Source organism: Chelonoidis abingdonii, chromosome 1, assembly GCF_003597395.2.
Source record: "Chelonoidis abingdonii isolate Lonesome George chromosome 1, CheloAbing_2.0, whole genome shotgun sequence".
Lineage (NCBI taxonomy): Eukaryota > Metazoa > Chordata > Testudines > Testudinidae > Chelonoidis > Chelonoidis abingdonii.
Genome location: NC_133769.1, coordinates 7,525,035 through 7,547,918, shown reverse-complemented (window position 1 = coordinate 7,547,918; position 22,884 = coordinate 7,525,035). Strand labels below are relative to the sequence as shown.

Sequence of the window (22,884 nt, the reverse complement as noted above, 5' to 3'; positions counted from 1 at the left end):
AATCGATTTAAGGATCCTAGTGTGGACGCACTAAATCGATTTTATAAAATCGGTTTCATAAAATCGGTTTAAACAAATTCGAATTAATCAGGTAGTGTAGACAAGGTCTCAGACTCTGATCTCCTGGTACGTGACTCCCAACTCCTGCTCTGACCACTAGGTAAGACTGCCCATGTCCTGGTCATGACACTGGTGCTGGAATTGAGTTGATTTCTTGTATCTTGCTGTGCATTTAGGACCTCATCCAAGGCCCATGGACTTCTGTAGGAATCTTTCCATTGATGTCGCTGGGCTTTGGACCAGGTCTTTAGCTAAAGTCGAACACAGAAATTGGGATGCGATGTTTTGCAGTATAAGGAGTTAAAATTCTACATGCTTTAAAACAGGCTTTTCTTCCTTGGCAGCATTTTTAGTGAGGTTCCTACAAGGGAGGAAGGATGGTCTTGGGCTCAAGAGACTTGGATTTGTTTCCTGGCTCAGCCACAGACCTCCTGTGTGTCTCTGGGCAAGTCTTGCAATCTGCCTTACGGCTCAATTCCCCGCTTGTAAAACGGGAATGGTACCGCAGAGAGCATGGTGAGGATATGATGGATTAATGATTTCAAGGTGCTCAGCTATTACTGTAATGAGGGCTGTAGAGACATGCAGTGTCATTTTCTTTGCCCTTTCTTCCAATGTTGTGAGCTTCCTGGCCTATTTTTATGCCTTTGCAACTATGTATCTGCTTCTGCTCCGAGGCTCAGCTGGAGAGTCCATCGTTGCAGACACCTCCTCACCCAGGGACTGTGTTGCCCTCACAAAGTTCAATTACTGTTTCAGTTTGGCTGATGGCTCTTGGTGAACATTCATTAGTGGAAAATTCCCTGCAGCCAGCTGGCTGGGCACTGTCAAATCGCGCTGCATTAAGCAGGAGGCGAGGATGGTGTAACAGATGCAAAGGCAAGGATACAGGAGAGCAATGTCTACTGATCATTTCCGTGAGCGTTTGATAACCCCGCCAGTCACTTCCACTGTACTCTCTGAGCACTTTCCACGTAAAACTAATAGCAATAGCGAAGTCCCTAGTGGATTTCATGGCGTCTCTTGATGATCATAATGAACTCTTGTGTCCTTAGAATCAGTGAATCTGTGAGCGAAGGGCTTGCTTCATCGCGCCCTGTGGTAGCGGGATGGGGAAGGGCTCACACAGCCTTAACCTTGCCATTTTGCTGACTTTCAGTAGCTCAGCCGTACATCTTTAATGGTCTCTTACTGCCGTTTTGCTGTAGAATCACAATGCACTTTAAAGGCAACAGTCTTGTCATTGCTACCTGCAGGAAATTGAAGAAAAAATGACGCCTTATCTCAATGCAGGGAAGCCGATTTATTTTTAGGTGCCCCATCGTTTCCTTGCTTTGGTTTGTGACGAATACTGGAACCGCTCTGAGCTCAGGTGTCCCGTGTGTAAATTGCATTATACATTTGTGTTTCTAGGTTTACAGATGCCTGCTCCGGAGTATATAGTTGATGTAGAGTCGATGGACGTTTTCCCAGTTGGCTGGTGTGAAGCAAATGCTTACAACCTCACACCACCCCACAAAGCAGTTTGTAAGTATGCGAAACCACAAGCGAATAGACACCGAACACATAGGTTTCTTAGTCAGCAGCCACATATACTTAATCTGCTCCTCCTACCTACCAACTGCTTAAATGGCCATCAGACTATGCGACCCTTGGACTGAGTAGTTAGAACCTGTTCACCCAAGGAATCCCTTTACGAATGGGACTATTTGCTGCTCATGTGACTAAGGGTTGTGGAATGTGGCCCTGGGTATATCTAACCTGGCCATAACAGTGGTATCTGGGTTTTATCACTCTGAAATTAATTTCTCAGCCTACCAAGACCTTAAGGAGAACATAGTCCCTTAGGAATATGTGCCAAAGGCTTTAACAGTGCATTGCAATCCCAGGCCACAATTGCAGCTTGTGTAGACATACCCAAGCTAGCTTTGATGTCGCTAACTCAGGTGCCAGAGCAGTGAAGCTATAGTTGCATGTGTGAGTAATTACCAGGGATTCTTGTCAGGTCTGTATAGCCTGCGTTGAACCATGTGGTGTCGTGGCTTCACTGCTCTTGTACCCAAGTTAGGTAGATCAAAGCTGGCCCAAGTATGTCGACACATGGAGCAGTCATGCCCCATGATTGTAGTGTAGACATACCCTAAGTGAGAGACAGGAATTGGACGGCACAGGGAACTGATCATGGGATACAGCAAGGCCAAAGCACCTAAGTGAGTTAGGAGCACAAGACCTGTTGACTGTCAATGGAACATGTGCTCCTAACTCACTTAGACACTTAGGGGCATGCCACCACAGAGCTTTTACTCTCCAGGTCAGGACTGAGGAATACATGTGGGGAAGCCAGTGCTGCCACTGTCCATGCTGTGCCCAAATGGTCAATAAAACTGAGGGCTTTGCTCTCCAGAGTTGTCAGCCTAGCACCGTTTCCCAGCGCTAAGGAATACGTCTACATAGCAGCCGCGGGTGTGGATGGCAGTTCATGTAGATGTATCCGGTGCTAGCTGGGCTCTAGCTTGCTCACTAAAAATAGAAGTGAGGATGCTATGGCCCACGGGCTTCAGCTCTGGCTGCACAAGCAAGTACAGATCTGAGGGATCAGCCCACACTGAAGTCCACACCAGGACTGCCTCACTTCTGTTTTCAGCAGCCTAGCCAGAGTCCAGTGGTTGTGTCTACACGAGCGGCCATTCACATCTACCCAAAGATTGCACTTCAACAGTGGTGTAATTCCATAGACATCAGCAGAATTACTCTCAGTTTACACTGGATACATTAAAATTAGAACTGTTTTTAGGTCAGATTCTGCTACCTTTACTCACACTGGGTAGTGCCTTATTCCATGGGTAGTCCCATTGTTATCAAAGCAAAGGAAGGTACTTTTTCACATGAATCAAGGGTATCCAAATCTGGCCCTAAACCATCCCTTTGTAGTGTTGATCTAAAGTATCCATGTATTGAAAAAACTTAATTGTCCTGGGGATATTATAGGACCAGCTTCTCTATTTCCTTACACTGGAGAGGAGAGATGGTCTTTATGTCCATGGGCCCAGATCCTGCAAGCTTTCTGCTTGCACAATCCCCACTGAGATTCTTGTGCAGGAGCAGGTCCCAAATTCCTTAGTCCCATTAAGAGATGGACCTAAACCCCAAGGATGGCCCCATGTGCTGGGACCCTTTCAAAGATTTGATTCTGGTGTTTGGGCCCAGCCCTTTTGAAAGAGAGGTGCCAGGCACAAAGCTGAGATCTGGGTCTGTGCTTCCCCAGAGTCAAGGTGGATTCCATCCAGGGACGTATATACCGCTGCTGCAACCCTTCTGGTGAATGGAGACCCAGCCAGAGAACCGGAGCCCAAAAGAGACTCCAGGCAGTGCCCTTCCCTTGTGGCATGTGGTTGGCCTGAAGAGAGGAAGGGGTTGGGGAGAAGGCGGGGGTCATGCAAAGCCAGGGCCGAGAAGCAGCTACAGCAGGAGGATGTGTTAGCTTTTATCACCTCTTGCAAAAGCACTTCTGCCGCCGCCCTGCTAGTGGAAGAAGTGCCAGGAAACTCTTTGGAAGGCTCACCCTTCCCAGCTCCGCCTAATGACAGGGTGAAGACATCTGATCAGTGGGGGAATGCAACAATCCTGGGTGCGGAGGAGAAAAAAGGGAGGATGAAAACTGGCCTCCCAAGGGAAGGAGGCAGAAAGAGTTGAGAACAGTTAACAATACAGAAAGGGAAGGCTGGCATGATCCTGCCCTCCCCTGGGGCCTGGTCATGATCCCAGATTAAGATCTCAAGAACTGGTGTCATCAAGCCTCTCGTGGAGTGTAACGAACGCAAATCTCCCATCTTCAGCTGAAATAATTATCATCAGTCTGTTTATATTCATTAACATTTGAAAGGCAAATGTTTAAAAAAAAAAGTGTCAAACCCGTTTGAAGAGTTAAATATATCAGAGTTAAAAATCAGGCAGCCAGACCTAATTTGGAAGACTACTGCTATGGCAACATTGAGCAGCGTTGTCACAATTTGGAGATGGGGAGTGACAATGCTGGGATAATCATGCTTGCAAAATGCAATCTTGCACTTGTGTTTCTGCAAGGAAAAATATTTGTGGTACTTTTCTTTTAATATTTGTTAAGTACAGATCCCAGAAAATCAATATCAGCTTTACAGTAGCAAAATTAAATGTACAACAGCGTCTTTAAAACACTTGTTTTTTAATGGTATGGTGGCTTATTTAAAAAAAAAATACAGAAAGCGGGGCTGAGCGTGGAAGATCCTTTCGTTGTGTTAAATGTGATTATATATTCCAGCCATTTATTCAACAGACCATATATTTCTTTCTTCCTCTCTCATTTTGCAGTACGAAAGAAGAGGAAGATTGCAGTGGTGCAACCAGAAAAGCAGTAGGTTTCTGTTTAAAAGCAATTTCGCTATGTAGATGAATTCGATTCTCTATGGGGAACAGGGTACAAAAGCTACAGTAAAACGTTAGACTTACGAACACCTTGGGAATGGAGATGATTCGTAACTGAAATGTTCGTAACTCTGAGCAAAACGTTCTGGTCATTCTTTCAAAAGTTTATAACTGAAGATTGACAATACAGCTTTGAAACTTTACTATGCAGAAGAACAATACTGTTTTCCCTTTGGTTTTTTAGTACAGGCAAGTCTCATCTTACACGGGGGTTCTGTTCCGCGGTTAGCAAGTAAAATGAAAACCGTGTATAGTCAAAATACATTGAGTTGAATGGCGGGCGGAATCGCCCGCACTACAGAAATAGTATTTAAATTGTTATTTTTCTCTTTTTTATTTTTGTTTTTGCCGACCATGTAAAGCTGAAATTATGCATGTTAAATGCACGTAAGATGCGACAGACCTGTAGTTTACCTTTAACACAGTACTGTGCTGTATTTGCTTTTTGTTTTTTTGTCTCTGCTGCTGCCTGATTGCAGACTTCCCATTCCAAACGAGGTGTGTGGTTGACTGGGTCAGTTCGTAACTGTGGTGTTTAACTCTGAGGTTCTACTGTACATCATATTAGTAACTACAGTGTCAATCCTGTGGCTGAATCTTTTTGCAGGGGTTCCTTTCAAAAATAAAATAGTCACTAGTCTAAACAGGGCGTTTCAGACTGTTATCTCCGTTGGGTCTGCACTGTAGACTCTATGAATTCCATGGCAGAAAGGCTGAATTCCAGCAGGTTGGAAAAAATTCCAGAATCCACAAAATCGAGCTGCCCACTGCGCCCTGACTGGAATCGATGGGGTAGCTCATACCTTTTCAAGCTGTTTCTGGCTTCCTGCAGACTCAGGCAGACAATGCTGCATCAGTTTATACTTGGTTCATGTTTTTAACGTTATCTTTGCATCTTTAAGCCAGAAATTTAATTTTTTTAAAAAAAAAATTAAAGTTCAGATTCTGGAGCACAATTTTGCAGCCGGGGTGAATTTCAGTGAAAGCCCCCAAGTGCACGGATCCCTGGCCATAAGACATAGCAGAGTCAGTCTAGTTGGAATAGTGTGGTGCTTAAAGACCCAGATGCTCAAAGATGTTTAGATATCTAACTCTCATTGATTTCAGTAGGAGCTAGTCACCTAAATCCTTTTGAGGATATGAGGCAAAATGTCAGTATTATAGTCTCCATGCAGATATCAGGGTACTAAGTGATGACCATACTTTCGTGAGACTGATGCAAAACCCTGAGTTGCTCAGGTTCTGATCCAGCACCCAGGCTCCTGGTATTAAGTGCATTATATTGTCGTTAAGCAGGTTGTCATCCGCAGTGCCTGTTGAGAAAATACCTCATGACCTTTGTCCAGTCCCTCAGCCAGACACAACAGGTGAGTCTGCTCAGCGACTAGAAAGTGCCTTTATCATTTCAGACTTCATCTGGCAAAAGCATTGTGGAAAAGCCAGAGGTGTAGACAGGGCCGGTGCAAGGATGTTTCGCGCCCTAACACCCCCACCCCACGGCAGCTCCCCCTCTCCTCCCTGAGGCACTCCCCCCTTGCGGCAGCTCCCCCCATCTGCCCTCAGGCGCCCCCCTTGCAGCAGCTCCACACCCTCCACCCTGAGGCACCCTCCCGCCCCAGCTCACCCATGCTCCGTGCATGAGCACCCCATCGCTGCTTCACTTCTCCCGCCTCTCAGGCTTGTGGCGCCAATCAACTTAGGCACTGCAAGCCTGGTAGGTGGAAGAAGTGAAGCAGCCGTGGCGTGCTCGGGGAAGAGGCGGGGCAGGGGTGAGCTGGGGCGGGGAGTTCCCCTGCATGTCGCCCCCACATCCCACTTGCTACAGGCAGCCCTCCCAGCGCTCCCCTGCTCCAGCGCCCTCTGCCTAAATGCTGGCAGCGACCGGAGCGGCCGAAGATCTGGCCGCTGCAGTCACTGCCGAAGAAAATGGCGCCCCCCAAATCCCTAATCTCCACTCCTGGCCTTGTAGTCAGATCACAATAGGTCCCATTCCTCAACAGAGGGCTAGGGAAGACATCAAGAATGGGAAAAGGGCCAAGAAAGCTATATGGAAATTGGGATATGATTTACAGAAGCACTGGACTCTGACTCAGATTCACATGATGAGGTCTGCCTCATTCCCCACAGAGCTGAGTGGCTCTCTCCCAGCCAAAGCTGTGGGGCACTTAAACTCTCCAGCACTCTGTTGTTATTCAGACCCACAGTTCACCCACATAGTTACATGCCAGCACCGTCCAGGCCTTTTAATCCAGGCACAGGAGCCTGTACCAGGAAATTAACCATTTGTTTGTACCGTTCATAGTAGCTGGTATGGAGGCCTAAGCACATGTGTTTAGAGGAAGGCATGCCCAGTGGTTAGTGTGCTAGCTTGGAATTCTTGGGACCTGAGTTCAGTTCCCTGCTCAGCTGGAGACTTCCTGTTTGACCTTGGAAAAGTCACTTTTTCTCTCTGTGCCTCAGTTTCCCATCTGTAATGACACCTCAGGAGAGGGTTAACAATTATGAGACACTCAGATACTCTGGTATCGTGGCCCTCTAAGTACTGTTGCTGGTGTCATGAATGAGATCTCTCTGGACACTGAGCTGTGCTTACCAGCGACCCGATCCTACCGCCAGGATAGTTGCTGGTAGTTTTGCAAGCATCTAGCAGAAAGAAGAAAGACTCTTAGGTTTGCTGCAGGAAAACAATTGCAGTCTTGGTAACATCGGTTTCTTCTTGCAGGTACTGTCAATGGGCGATACTGCTGCCCCCAGCTCTTCATCAATCACCGCTGCTTCTCAGGTCCGTATTTAAACAAAGGGAGAATAGCAGAGCTACCTCAGTCTGTTGGGCCTGGCAAGTGTGTGCTAGTGCTAAAAGAGGTACGGTTCATCTGTCTGCAATGTGGGACTCGATGTCTGTGTAACGGTGTGGAAACAGGGATTGTGGGGAATATGGACCAGAATTTCAAAACAGGCACCTCACTTGCATTCAAGCATGGGACAGACACAGGTAACTGTGTCCATGACAGAGCACCAGGAGCAGCATGGACCAGGACCCACTGTGCTAGGTTCTGTACAAACACAGAACAAAAATGATCCCTCTTCCAAAGAGCTCACAATATAAGTTTATAACAACAGACAACAGGTAGGTTAGACAGACAGTGGAGCACAAGGAAACAATAAGGGCTTGCCTACGCTTACCAGAGGATTGACGCTGTGGCAATCAATGCACCAGGGGTCGATTTGGTGGGTCTGACCTGCTAAATCAACCGCAGAGCACTCTCCTGTCGACTTCATCAGAACGAGAAAAGTAAGGGGAGTTGATGGGAGAGCATTTCCCGTCAACGTCGCATGGTGTGGACCCCGCGGTGAGTAGATCTAAGCTACTAACATACTCAAATTGCGTAGCTTAGATCAATTTACCCCCATAGTGTAGACAAGGCCTAAGACAATACTGTAGAATAAGCAGTGGTCTTGCACTTTCAGCCATCTCTCTAACTGACTTCAGCTTAATTGGATGATCAGGAAGATCAGTCTCAAGATGTCTCAAATTGGGCACTAAAATCTGAGACACCCAGAATCACAGATCACTGTTGAAATTTTCAGCCTTGGTACCAATAAGGGACTCTTTTACTCATTTTAAAAAAATCTCTGGTGTTTTTGAAAGGCTACAGCCTATTGTCTCACGATATGAGAGGCAGCACTACAAAAAGCACCAAGATCAAGCTGCTTTTCCAGGTGCAGTAGCTTGATTTGAAGTTCAGGAATCCAAAATAGTCCCAACAGAGAGCAGGATAAAGTGTTTGCAAAGCAAAAGGTGACAGTTGCCAAATCTGAAAGCAAAGCCTGAGCGTTTTGCTAATGGTGAATCTGGCTTTCTGCTCATCTTCTGAAAGAGAACACGGGACTAAAGAAAGAGCATCCACTTCAGTTTTGTAAGTGGAAGAGAAACGTGAGTTGCACCAAGCTTGTACTTATACTAATGCTCTTCCTCCTCTATCGCTGGAACATTTTGTTTTTTAAAGCAGAGTGGATAGTTGAAAGAGCCCTGATCTTCAGTTGGTGTAAAATGATATAGCTGCATTGACTTCAGTACAGCTGTAGTGATTACACCAGCTGAGAATCTTACCCCATACAAGGAGACCACCCTGATCAGCCCTGTAGTATCCTCACACAGGGCCTGATTTTTTCCACTGCTCTGCATCTTGCGTCATCGTTTACACAAGAGCAGAGTGGAAGCACCGAATTAGAACAGTCGTATGTTACACTTGCAGATGTGAATGACTTCAGAAAGTGCAGGGTAGGGGAGAGTCAGACCCCGAGTGTCTAAGAGGAAGATCCATGGTTTACTGATTTCTATCTAAGCACTCAGATGTGAAACGTCCATTCCCAGCTGTCCAAGAAGCTTTCTTCCCGTAAATAAATAGTCTTTTGTGGATTTGGTAGGCAAATGAGCAGGAATGGAGATACCAGTTGACATGATGTGACGTTGCAATCCTCACAGCCCAAATCCGTGCAGCAGAGAGACGAGGGGGAGAAAAGCCTTTTGCAGCCTTCAAGTCCTGGTTCATTCCCATGCAGGAGCCCAATTATTATAAAAGAAAACTCCACAGCTTGTCAGAATTACATAACCCACAACATTTTGAATGAAATACAAGATGTGGCCAGCTACTCAGATGGTCTGAATCACAGTATAAGTCAGAGTGACTGAATTTATTAAACGATTAGATATCAAAACAGCGCATGACAGAAATAGATATCAATCATAGTTACTACAATCCATGGAACTGGCCCTGCAGTGATGACAAGCTGATCCCAGTCTTGTCTTGGTCCTGATAATTGCTTATCCCTTCTTACTCATTATTTTAGTATCGATATGTTATATTTATATGTATATTCCTGGCTGTTGCAGCTGAAGACATTGCTTGCACAGTCAAAAGAGCAGGAAAAGGTCACTATTTCTTTCTTAACAAGTCCAGCAAGCTTGTATTTTCCTTTCTTAGTGTGACCAAAGAGGATTATGGGAGTCTGGTTCATGAGTGAGCTAAAGGTCTGGTTCATAGGTCAACAGGCCCTGCCTTGTCACTGTAAATTTATTTATGGTGCCACTCATTTAAGCAGAAAGCTGTAAGTAAGATATTCAGTAACACTAACTTGTTTCCTCAGAGTTTCAAAAGGATTAGCAAGTAAAGCATTTGTTTAAATTTTTTGTTCTTTAACCAGACGTAAGTGGCGAAATATAATTGTCATTATGTTAATTTTAACTATTTGTAACACAGTCAAACCCTTGAAGGTTATTTCTATTTAAGTATGCGACCACAGAATATTGAGATCCCCATCATGAAATAACTGATTGAAATCGCTTTGCTTTTCCCATGCTGTTGCTAATTTGCATAACACAGGTATATTTCTGATTTAACAAAATTAGTGTGGTAATGCATACATCAAAAATGGGTACCATCTCCTCAATTTCATCCTGATGGTCAGGCTCACTGTCAGTTGTAGACACATCATTAAACACTAGATTGGGGGTTATAACAGTTTGTCCAATCACAGTGGGTTTTTGTAGGATACAACAAAATTTGGAATAGTTGCATATAGGTCATCTTCTCCATTTCATTGACTCGAGACTGTAGCAACTAGCTCCCCAGTCTCACTCAATTGGTCTAGACCAGGATGACTACACACTGGAGTGACAATGTCAAAAACAGCGAAGAGTCTTGTGGCACCTTATAGACCAACAGACGTATTGGAGCATGAGCTTTCGTGGGTGAATGCCCACTTCGTCGGATGCATCCGACGAAGTGGGTATTCACTCACGAAAGCTCATGCTTCAATACATCTGTTAGTCTATAAGGTGCCACAGGACTCTTTGCTGCTTTTACAGATCCAGACTAACACGGCTACCCCTCTGATACTTGACTCAATGTCAAAAACATCACACCTACACTTGTATCGCTATCCCATAGCACAGTGGCTCTCAACCTTTCCAGACTACTGTACCCCTTTCAGGAGTCTTGATTTGTCTTGCGCACGCCCAGTTAAACTTCACTTAAAAACGACCAGGACTTGCTTTCAAAATCAGACATAAAAATACGGAAGTGTCCCAGCACACTGTTACTGAACAATTGCTGACTTTCTCATTTTTAGCACATAATTATAAAACAAAACAATTAGAATATAAATATTGTACTTACATTTCAGGGTATAGTATATAGAGCAGTATTAACAAGTCATATGAAATTTTAGTTTGTACTGTCTTCGCTAGTGCTTTTATGTAGCCTGTTGCAGGCAACTATCTAGATGAGTTGATGTACCCCCTGGAAAACTCTGCATACCCCGAGAATGTGGAGCCCTTAATGACTGTGTGCTGTTAGGATATACGAGTAACTGCAGCAAGTCCAGACATACCTGTCAGGGGGTATCTTAGAGATAACCTTACTGAACAGACCACTGCCAGTGTGTTGAATAATGCATTAGCCTTGATTCTGACGTGGTGTCCATGACCCCAAGTTTCTAATAGTGTAAAAAGGCACTTTCTTACAGGACTTGACACGATTCCTTTCCTTACCAAATTTAGAAGTGCACCATGGACAATATCAATTAAGGAGTTGTTTATCCTTAATGATGAGGAATTTTACCTTATATAATATTTCTTAGGGTGCTGCTGATAGTGGTTAACACGCAGCTCCCATAGACAGAACAAATAGTCTTTTTATCTTTCCCTTTTATTTATATTAATTAACATTGATTTCATTTGCATTTAGTTAAATAATATATCAATATTGTGCACATTATAAATGGTGCATTTTCTTGTAGAACTAACCCTTTCACACCTGTAAAACTGTTTTTGTTTGTTCATGCTTAAAATACCCAATGTCTTTTTATATATTCCATACCAGCCCTGCTGCTTACTGACATTCCTAAACCAAATAAACCCAAAATAGAGCCAACAATCCCATCTAGACTTTGCAACTTCCTACTTCTAAAACTCCTAGTTTTGATGCCATTTCTTGCCCTGCTGTTGCATCTGGAGTTTGTTCCTAATAAGTAAGGCTACGTTTTGGTCATGGGTATTTTCAGTAAAAGTCTTGGACAGGTCACGGGCTGTAAGCAAAAATTCACAGCCCGTGACCTGTCCGTGACTTTTACTATATGTCCCTAACTAAAACTTGGGTGGGGGGGCCTCAGGTGCTCTGCAGGGGGCGGTCCGGGGGCACCACAGGTGCTGAGGGAGATGGCCTGGGACCCACTCTGGTGCTAGGGATGGGCAGCGGCGCGCAGCCTGGGACCCCTGCTGGTGCTAGGGGGAAGGGTTGGCGGGGCTGGCAAGCTCCCTACTCGGCTCTGCATGTCCCTGCAACTCTTTGGTGGCAGAGGAGGAGCCAGGGGGCTCTGAACGCTGCTCCCACCACAAGCACCAGCTGTGCTGCTCTCATTGGCCAGGAGCTGAGGGCAGGGCTTAGGAGTTGCAGGGCCATGCCAGTGGGAGCCAAGGAACCCTGCACCATGAGATAAGTGTCCCCTCCCACCCCCGAAGCTCCTGCCCCTAGCCCTAAGCCCCCCTCACACACTCAAACTACTGCTGCTGGCCGCTGCAGAAGTCACGGAGGTCATGGAAAGTCATGGAATCTGTGACAGACTCACAGCCTTACTAATAAGATGTTCTTCGAGTAGATGCAGCCATGTATTCCACTCTAGGTACGTGCCCACTGCACTGGAGCCGGAGCAGGAGATGGCACTGAGCACCTTGTGGCCAAACCTCCTCCCTATCTGAAGGGATATCTGGAGGGATCATCATTGACCCATACTGGGGACTGCTTGCAGCCATCCCAAGCGGCTTTTCTCTGCCATTGGCCTTGCCTACATAGGGCAGTAGTAGAAAGCGGAGTTTGTCCTGTGGGGTTCAGCCAACATTGGCTTGTATACAGGACATTTTGGATTTTCAGTAGATGTAACTTGGCTGCCAGCACACTGAAACTCACCAGAGCAGAATGGACTGGAACACCAGGGGGATCAGCCAATAACTGTCTCTACGGAAAAGGATAAATGGACACAAATCAGATATTAGGAATGGCAATATGCAAAAACCTGTAGGAGAACACTTCAATCTCTCTGGACACACAATAGCAGATTTAAAGGTAGCCATCCTGCAGCAAAAAAAAACTTTCAGGGACCAGGACTCAAAGGAGAAAACTGCTGACGCTTCGTTTCCATCCCTGCAATTGACACATCGGCCTCGGATTAAACAAAGATGGAATGGCTTGCCCAACTACAAAAAACCAGCTTTGTCCCCCCTTTGTTTTCAACGCTTCACACTGCTAGAAGAGGCCTCATTTCATCCCCTGACTGGAACTAACCTCGTTATCTCTAGCTTGCTTCTTGCTTGTATATATATATACCTGCCCCTGGAAATTTCCACTACATGCATCCGACAAAGTGGGTATTCACCCACGAAAGCTCATGCTCCAAAACATATGTTTGTCTATAAGGTGCCACAGGATTCTTTGCTGCTTTTACAGCCCATAACTGGGAGTTCAAAGAGAGATGGTGGTAACATATTACATTTATACAGCACCATTCATCCCATTGGTTAGGCAAGTGGCAAGCAGTGACTTCCGCTAAGCTCTGTTTTGTTACCTCCCACCCATCCTTCAGCCCTTTTGACTGTTTTACCCAGGTGTCACACCCTGGACTCTCTGACATTTGTAAGCTTCTCAGAGCAGGGACTACTAGCTGTTTCTCATTTGTGCAGCGCCGAGGGTAGTCAATTATTTTTTGTCAAGGTTCAAATTTCTTAGTCAAGGTATAGTCAAGGTCCAGACTCTAGAGAAGATGGGAAAAAAACCCAACAATAATGATAGTAATAAGTAAATAAAAAGATTCTGGGGTCCAGTCAAAAGCATCTGGTGGGCCGGATTTGGCCCAGGGTCTGCCTGTTGTCTACTCTTGGGGTTAGCAAAATGGGACCCTTATCCGTGGTCCGAGTTCCTAGGCATTATTCTGAGATCGATAATAAATAATCCAGCAGTGCTTTTGAAATTTTGGCCCCAATCTTGCGGGTGGACCCCCTTGTATCTATACAAAGCCTTAGGTGTTCACCCATGTAGATTAGATTGCAGAATCAAGGACTTTACATGCCATGTTCCACCCCAGAGGTAGGTCCATTGCAGTGATGGCTTAAAGTCTATTCTTTAGACTCAGTCCTGAACTCCTTGATGGGAGTGTTGTCCGTGGGGGAAAAAAAACAACGTTCAGGACTGGGACAGATAGCAAAGACTTCAGCCATCATGGGAATGCAGCCACCTCTGGGGTGGGACATGACAGCCGTTTTCATAGCAACTCTGCTTAATAGTTTCTAGATATAGTAGATTTTAAGGCCTGAAAGGATCATTATGATCATCTAGTCTGACTTTCTGCGTAACACAGACCATAAAATTCCACCCACTGATCCTTACACTTAGTCCAACAGCTTGTGCCTGCACTATGGCATCTCTTTCCAAGAGACAGACAGTTTCCTTTTACAGACTCCAAGTGATGGATAATTGACCACGTTCATTGGTAATCTGTTTCAGAGATTAATTACCCTCACTGTCTAAAAAAAAAAAAAAAATATTGTTTAGTTGGTTTTGGACTTTGGCATAAGGTGACTCTCCTCTCCTGTCACGCAAAAGGGGAATAAGCCAGTATTTGAAAAACAGGCGGAAAAAAATGTTAAACTATTGCACTCATTTTTTAATTTAAAATTGAGGAGCGTGGAGAAAGTTGCATAATTAAATCAGATGTCTCAGTCTTGGTGCTCAGAGAATTAAGCAGCTTAGACTGAATTTTAAACATGACTGAGCAAGGCTGATGGAGTTATCATGAGCTATCACAAGCTATTGGATGTGGTGTTTGTATTCTCTGTACCTTGTATAAGATCTGATGGTGCTCCAATGAAGCCAATTTTTACCATTGACTTCAATAGGAGCAAGTGCGGGCTACATCCTCAGCTGATGTAAGTCATTGTAGCTCTGATGTCAACTGAGCTGTTCCAGTTTACACAGTTGCTTTATGTTGTCATAGACTATATATTTATGACATCATGGGCCAAAAATGGAATCCGTCCTGACTTGCTTTGGAAAGCAGAGTGACAGAGAAATACATGTTGATTCAAGAAAGCTGCCCAAACTTAGTTACTTGGATCCTATCTAGCTATGCTGAAACCAGTGGAAGTTTAATTGAATGAGATCAGGATTTGGGCCCAGATCCTATTGCAGAGGTCAGCAACCTTTCAAAAGTAGTGTGCCGAGTCTTCATTTATTCACTCTAATTTAAGGTTTTGTGTGCCAGTAATACCTTTTAATGTTTTTAGAAGGTCTCTTTCTATAAGTCTATAATATATAACTAAACTATTGTTGTATATAAAGTAAATAAGGTTTTTAAATGTTTAAGAAGCTTCATTTAAAATTAAATGAAAATGCAGACCCCCCTGGACTGGTGGCCAGGACCCAGGCAGCGTGAATGCCACTGAAAATCAACTCACGTGCCACCTTCGGCACGCGTGCCATAGGTTGCCTACCCCTGTCCTATTGAAATCATGGGAGTTAGATGCCTAAATACCTTTTAGGGAACTTTTTAAAACCCAGGTCCCTTTTCCCCAAGAAGTAAAGTAGTGTTGAACTATGTGTGAGATTAAGAGATAATGTCATTGGACGAGAACACTGTTAACATGGCAATGGAGTCCTGCTGGAAGGTTAGTGACAAGCCAAGGGACACTTAGGAAATAAACACAGAGACAAAGTTAAGCTCCCCACCCGCCCCGTTGGGAAATGATTATCCTGTCAAAACATTATTTTCCAATGTGAGCTTAGATTACTAAGAGTCACATTGGAGACAAGCCAATTCAGAGAAAAACGCTGGTATTGTTAGCATCTGTACAGGACTGAAATAAATTGGTTGTCTAAGGTAAAACCCAGACAGACTGAGCAGTGGAACTCTGTTCTCTTTGGAGGGAGAAATTGTGCCCATAATCCCTCCAACTGCACTTAGAACAGATATCACTTTAATAGGTGATCAAGGCAATGATGTCTAAGTGAGTCAGTCATGCCACAAATGCCTGATTTCTGTCTTTCTTTCTTATCTTTTTATTTAGGTAGGAAGCTTTGAATAGGTTTACAGATCATTGCCATGTGCATATCAGAGATGAAACAATAATCATCACAACAGTGTGCTTTTGTTTAGAGAAACATTATGCCGCAATGTAATCATTGGAGCTCTCTATTTAACCAGGTTACCCTACTACGGAGTGAATGTCTTTTCGCTCCTAGGATGTGTTGTATCTGGTGATCAAATACTTCAATTCCATTTCCAGCTCTGCCATTGACGGGCTGCGTGGTCTGGGCAAGTCACTTAGGGACACATTTCCAAAACAGCTCTGTTTCCATTTAAACATCAAAATGAGTGGCCAGATTTACATGAGCTTAGGCCTGTTGAAGATCTAGCTCATAATGACTCTGCCTCCATTTGCAAAATGGAGAAAATAAATAGGGGTTGTGTGCTGTTCAGTTAATGTTTGAGTGCTAAGCTTTATTATCTATGGATTAACTAACCATTTAAATAATGAGCTCTCCTTCCCCTTACAACTGCTGAACAACTGAGATGTGTTTATTCACCTGTTCCATGGTCCTTATGAACGCATGGAGGGGAAAGGTTGCAGGAATGGGACCTGTATGACTGAACTGTTTTTGATCTAAGTTCATAGATTCATAGACTCTAGGACTGGAAGGGACCTCGAGAGGTCATCGAGTCCAGTCCCCTGCCCTCATGGCAGGACCAAATACTGTCTAGACCATCCCTGATAGACATTTATCTAACCTACTCTTAAATATCTCCAGAGATGGAGATTCCACAACCTCCCTAGGCAATTTATTCCAGTGTTTAACTACCCTGACAGTTAGGAACTTTTTCCTAATGTCCAACCTAAATCTCCCTTGCTGCAGTTTAAGCCCATTGCTTCTTGTTCTATCATTAGAGGCTAAGGTGAACAAGTTTTCTCCCTCCTCCTGATGACACCCTTTTAGATACCTGAAAACTGCTATCATGTCCCCTCTCAGTCTTCTCTTTTCCAAACTAAATAAACCCAATTCTTTCAGCCTTCCTTCATAGGTCATGTTCTCAAGACCTTTAATCATTCTTGTTGCTCTTCTCTGGACCCTCTCCAATTTCTCCACATCTTTCTTGAAATGCGGTGCCCAGAACTGGACACAATACTCCAGTTGAGGCCTAACCAGCGCAGAGCAGAGCGGAAGAATGACTTCTCGTGTCTTGTTTACAACACACCTGTTAATGCATCCCAGAATCACGTTTGCTTTTTTTGCAACAGTATCACACTGTTGACTCATATTTAGCTTGTGGTCCACTATGACCCCTAGATCTCTTTCTGCCATACTCCTTCCTAGACAGTCTCTTCCCATTCTGTATGTGTGAAACTGATTGTTCCTTCCTAAGTGGAGCACTTTGCATTTGTCTTTATTGAACTTCATCCGGTTTACCTCAGACCATTTTTCCAATTTGTCCAGATCATTTTGAATTTTGACCCTGTCCTCCAAATCAGATTCTTTAATTCGTGAAATTAGTGGATGGAGCAGTGTCTAGCTGTGCCAAGAGAAGCAGGCTCCAGGTCCAAATGGAAATCAGCAACGTCAAGAGAGCTCCCAGGGGCACAATCAGACAGTCGATGAAACATGAGGAGCGGGCAGCACCTCATGAAGCAAATAAGAGCAAAGTGCATGCAAAGGAGAAGACGATGCTGCAGCACAGCAAGCATGCGATCATTTGTGGGTGACCTGCAGATAGAAATACAAGAGAAACAATTGTTACTGGTGATTTGCCTCATTCCCTATAGGCTGTCATAAGAATTAGAGGTGGAAGAGGCCATCTCCCTATCAATGCAGGATTGTTCACTTCCCTGTGTTACATTTCCTAGTGCTTTGTCCAGTCTAGTTTTTAATATGTCATACAGTTTGGCTGCCACCACTACCCTGGGGACCCTGTTTTGCAATTCAGTAGCCCTCAGCATTAGGAAGTAAGGGAGGTCACACTCCGATTGATCAAGCTCTCTCTAACAGGCAATTGTTTATTCCCAGCTGGTGCTGGATTTAAAAGACATATTAATGTGAAGGGGATATGAGGCATCTTAAAACACAGGCTGAGTAGGGCCCCAGTTCAACAAAACATCCAAGTCTTAAGTGCTTTGCTGAACTGAAGCCTAGATGCCACGGGTAGCATATCTGGAGGGAGAACCCTTGAACCATACTGGGGACTGCTCGCAGCCATCCCAAGGGGCTTTTCTCTGCAATTGGCCTTGCCTACATTAGGTCTTTGGGGAAAACCATGTGTTATTTCAAGACCACCAGTGCAGTTGTGCTGGTGGTCACGATGGGAGTGTCAGTGTGGACCAGGCACCGGTGTTCACATTGCTGTGTTTTCTGTACCTGCTGGAAGTGAAATGAAGGCGCTTTCCCAAAAGTGGCTAGTGTAGTAGACGCAGCTACGCAGGCCAATGAGGAAGCCCTTAAAAGGCCATTTGTCTCCTATGACTGAGAGTCACACAGACCAGTGCTGCTGTCAGTTCTACAGTGGGTGATGAGAGGGGAACAGTTATGAGTGTTGATGGGCTGAGAACATACGGATTTGTCCTTTTTTTGTTGTTGTTGGAAGTCAGTGTGAGCCACTGGGTAGGACGCTAGACTAGGACTCAGGAAACTGGAGCTCTATTCTTTGCTCTGGCACTAGCCTGCTAAGTGACTGTGGGCAAATTTGTACCTCGGTTTGCCCATCTGTAAAATGGGGATAATAATCCCTATCTTCCTTTGTGAAGTGCTTTGAGATCTGTAGGTGAAAAGCATGGTATAAGAACCTGGGGGTATTATTATTAGACACTATTTTGAGTATTTCTAAGTTCATTTCTTTTAATGAGCAGTCTTGTGAAATCTACAAAGGTCTAATAACGAATTAATATCTTGCTTCCACTAATAAGCAAACCTGCCAGGCTATTCAAATTATGCCTGCTTTACACTGTAATCTGTAGCAATAAGTGAAATTCATGACTGAAAATTATCCAACTTGGTTTCCAAAAATGATGGCAGACTCCCAAGACTAGGACCCTACCAAATTCATGGTCTATTTTGATCAATTTCACGGTCATGGAATTTTAAAAATCATAAATTTCATGATTACGGATATTTAAACCTGAAATGTGATGGTGTTGTAACTGTAGGGGTCCTGATCCAAAATGGTAAGGGTGCAGAAGTAAGGGTGACAATACTGTGATCCCCCTAAAATGACCTTGCGACACCCCCTGCAACCTCCTTTTGGGTAAGGACCCCCAGTTTGAGAAACACTAGTCTCCCCCATAAATCTGTGTAGTTTAGGGCAAAATTACACAAAAGACCAGATTTCATGGTCCATGACATGTTTTTCACGGCCGTGAATTTGGTGGGGCCTTACCCATGACTGGAAAAGATGCAGGAGATCATCTCTACTGTATGCTATTATGATATAATCAGCTTCTGTCTTGTAATAACGTCTGGAGGCGACTGCGGAGGGAGTGGGGAGCAGCTATACTTACAGTCAGTTGCAAATCTGTGAAGGATCAGGTTAAGTATAGGGTGCTAAAACCAGCTCACGCCCCCTCCAGAATTGTGTAAATACCATAGAATGTTAACATGCACATTGACAGTGGCTGCATTCTACTTAAAGCCATGCTTAGATTGTAATCTCTCTGGGGGCGGGGACCCCTGTCATTGTGAATATATACAGTGCCTAGCACAAAGGGGCCCCGAGTCAGTTGGTGCCTCCAGGTGCTACTTCAGTGCAGATATGAGGATAGTGACTATGTGGTCACTCTGTTAAAGCTGTCAGTATTTACTTTTGTCTTTCATTAGGTTCTTAGCATGGTAATCAACGCAGCTTACAAACCAGGCAGCGTTCTCCGAGAACTGCAGCTAGTAGAAGACCCACAGTGGAATTTTCAGGAGGAAACACTCAAGGCAAAGTCAGTATTTCCATATGTTACCTACTCATTCATTTATTTTCCATTTTGAATAAACGGAGCTGGCTGGAAAAAACAAGGGACATTTTCATGAAATTATTCATATAGAGTTTTTTTCCCAAAAATAAAATATTTATTTATTTATTGTACCAGTTCTATAGCAGTTTAAACATTGAAACAAAATTTTCTTGAATATTTCGTTTCAGGTTGGTTTGGGGGATTTTTGGGAGCAGGGCAAAGTTTGATAAAAAATTGAATCAAAATTTCCAATTTTGGTCTTTTTCAACCAGCTCTTTTGAGAAATAACTTGCAATGGGAAAACCAGATCCAAGTATTGATTCGGAAAGTGCTGAGTTTTATGAAATGCTGTTTTTATGTAAACTTTATCTATTATTAAATGGTACTAATCCAATTTATGGTCTCATAAAATAAATTTGTTATTTTTAATCTCTAATTTAAGGGCCCTTTAGCAAAGCCATAACAAGAAGCAATGGTTGGAAGCTAAGCCAGACAAATTCTGATTAGAAAGTAGGCACACATTTTTAACAGTAAGTTGATAAGCCATTGGAGCAAACTACAAAGGGAAGTAGTGGATTCTCCATGTCTTGAAGTTTTCAAATCAGGACTAGATGCCTTTCTGGAAGATGATGTTTAGCCAAACATATTACTGGGCTGTTATAACTGGGTGAAATTCTAAGACCTGTGTTATACAAGAGGTCAGACTAGATCAGAGGTGAGCAAACTACGGCCCACAGGACCCTCCTGCCTGGCCCCTGAGCTCCTGGCCCAGGAGGCCAGCCCCCAGCCCCTCTCCTCCTGTCCCCCCTCCCCCAGAGGCTCAGCTCACTGCGCTGCCGGTGCGATGCTCTGAGCAGCACAGCTGCAGAACCGCAGCCTGAGCCGGTGCTCTGTGCTGTGCGATGGCGTGGCTGGCTCTAGCCGGGCGGCACCGCTGCCTGTCCTGGTGCTCTGGGCAGTGCGGCTGTAGAGGGGGGAGTCAGGGAGAAGGGGTCGTTGGATGGGGCAGGGGTCCTGGGGGGTGGGGGCATCAGGAATGAGAGGAGGGATTGGATGGGGTGGCGGGGGGCAGTCAGGGGCGGGAAGTCCAGGGATTGTCAGGGGACAGGGAGGGGTGGATGGAGGCACGGATCCCGGGGGGGGCCGTCAGGGGACAGGGAACAGGGGGGGTTGGATGGGGCAGGAGTCCCAAGGGGGCCATCGGGGTGAGAAGCAGGGGGGGCGTCGGATGGCAGCGGGGGCCAGGCCACACCTGGCTGTTTGGGGAGGCACAGCCTCCCCTAACCGGCCCTCCATATAATTTCAGAAACCTGATGTGGCCCTCAGGCCGAAAAGCTTGCCCGCCCCTGGACTATATGATGTAATGGACTCTCTTGGCCTTAAAATCTATGCATTTATGCCTGTTTTATATCATTGTAGTCAGTTCTTTGTACTCATCTGTTTCTCCCCCATTACAATTGAACACTATCATTATATGTATTGAAATAGTTGGTTTCTGAAATACAGTGCTATGGCTTGCTATTGTATTGACTCTTTGAGTGTACAGACTCCACGGTTAGCTATTTTCTACTCAGATTGTGAGGTGCAGAATTTAGAAATCTTTTACTCTAAAGTCGCTGAACTTTTATCATTTGGCCCAAGGAAGAATCATGGTCAGAAAGGCAAAACTACTCATAAGTCTTAGCTTTTTGTATTTTATTGTGAATTCAAGAAAGAAGTGGTTTTCTCACACAATTTTACTAAGGGAATAGGACTCTTTTATGGAGCAAAAATGAAACCTGTTTCAAATGAAGCTTACGTCACACTGAAAACATGGACATTCATATTTTTTGTATACTTTCCACTGGAAAACATTCCCATCTCCCTGAAATTTAGCATCAACTGGAGTTGGGCAGATGCAAAATTTCAGAATTTTTTTTTTCCAAAATTCAGTAAAAAGAAAGATATAAGCGGTTTGATTTTCATTAGGGCGTCGCTCCTGCAGTTCCTCCTGACATCAGTGGGCGCTGCGAGTTCTCAGCACATCTAAAAATCAGAGTATCATTGTCCAGTTTTAGGGTCCAGTCCTGTAAACATTTAAGCCTGTGAGAGACTTTGCTGCTGAATTGTCCCATCTGGAATCCAGTGGGGATGACTCGCTTGAGCAAAATTACTCCCATGTAGAAGTTTGTGCACAATCAGGTCCTTAAAACAGAAGTAGTAGGACTTATAGGCCCTTTGAAATTCAGCCTGCAGAGGGTGACATAATCAAACATTTGAGCTGGACTGACATTCCTTCCACAAGATAGCAGTGGTGTCTTGTACACCCAGCCATGCACAAAGTGTACGGAATGCAATGGTCCAGATCCCATTAAAACAGATTAAATCCCCAAGAACCTGCAAACTAAGGGCTAGCCTATACTACTGCACAACATCGGCTGCTGCAGCGCGTCTGCTGAAGAGCACTCTCCTGTCGGCATAATTACTCCATGTCAATGAGAGCTGAAAGCTATGTCAGCAGGAGATGCTTTTCTGCTGACATAGTGCGGCATGGAGAACACTTTAAGTCGACAAAAACAACAAGGAGTTTGGTGGCACCTTAAAGATGAACAGATTTATTTATTTGGACATAAGCTTTGGTGAGTAAAAAAACCTCACTTCTTCAGATGCATGAAGTCTTTAAGGTGCCACTGGACTCCTTGTTGTTTTTGTGGATACAGACTAACATGGCTACCCCCTGATACTTGATATTTAAGTTGACGTAACTTGCGTCACTCAGGGGAGTGGCTTTTCCAGACCCCTGAGCGACGTACGTTACAGTGACTTAAGCGGTAGTGTAAACAAGCCCCAAGACTGATTTGATTTTGGTTTATCCATTTTGAGTTTGCTTGGGCTTCTGCCAATGTTTCTATTGAATCTGGCTGAACAGAATCAAAACCAGGCCCATGAAATCAAAGGCTGCAGAATTCTGAAGGTGATGCACGACACGTCGCTTCAGATGTGACAGCTCATGCCACTTCTGAATCCTAAAGAGCTGCTCAGAGCGAGAATATGTGTGTTTAAGGCAAGTTTCAAGAACACTGGACCGCAATGGCATCTTCTAGCAGACTGCTAATGATGACAGCTCTGCAGCCAGCTGGAATGTTCATGCTGTAGCGTGACGTGTCCCGTCACCACCTTCCCTCTGATGTTAAGTGACAACTCCTTCGATCTTGATGGTGTTTCTATTTGTCTTGTGGGATAGGGAGACGAAGGGAGGGATGTGCCTCCCCACCAGCCTGAAAGCCGAAACGCTGCCCGCCAGGAATAAAGTAGCTCAGCAGCCGGGCAACCCTGTATTCAGTTTACTC

At 44.6% G+C, this 22,884-nt stretch overlaps 1 protein-coding gene across 4 annotated transcripts in view; it reads left to right on the top strand.

Annotated features, from left to right (window-relative positions):
* SFMBT2 (Scm like with four mbt domains 2) overlaps window positions 1-22,884 on the top strand; it is a 214,327-nt gene that overhangs the window by 164,665 nt on the left and 26,778 nt on the right. For 2 of the 4 annotated variants that reach the window (XM_032773318.2, XM_075063858.1), the window contains exons 12-16: window positions 1,474-1,587; window positions 4,408-4,450; window positions 5,818-5,888; window positions 7,244-7,383; window positions 19,431-19,540. In XM_032773318.2, the coding sequence (XP_032629209.1) occupies window positions 1,474-1,587; window positions 4,408-4,450; window positions 5,818-5,888; window positions 7,244-7,383; window positions 19,431-19,540 (478 nt within the window). Of the gene's footprint in view, window positions 1-1,473; window positions 1,588-4,407; window positions 4,451-5,814; window positions 5,889-7,243; window positions 7,384-19,430; window positions 19,541-22,884 lie in introns of all 4 variants that reach the window. The other 2 variants (XM_032773316.2, XM_075063851.1) reach the window with 1 other exon arrangement.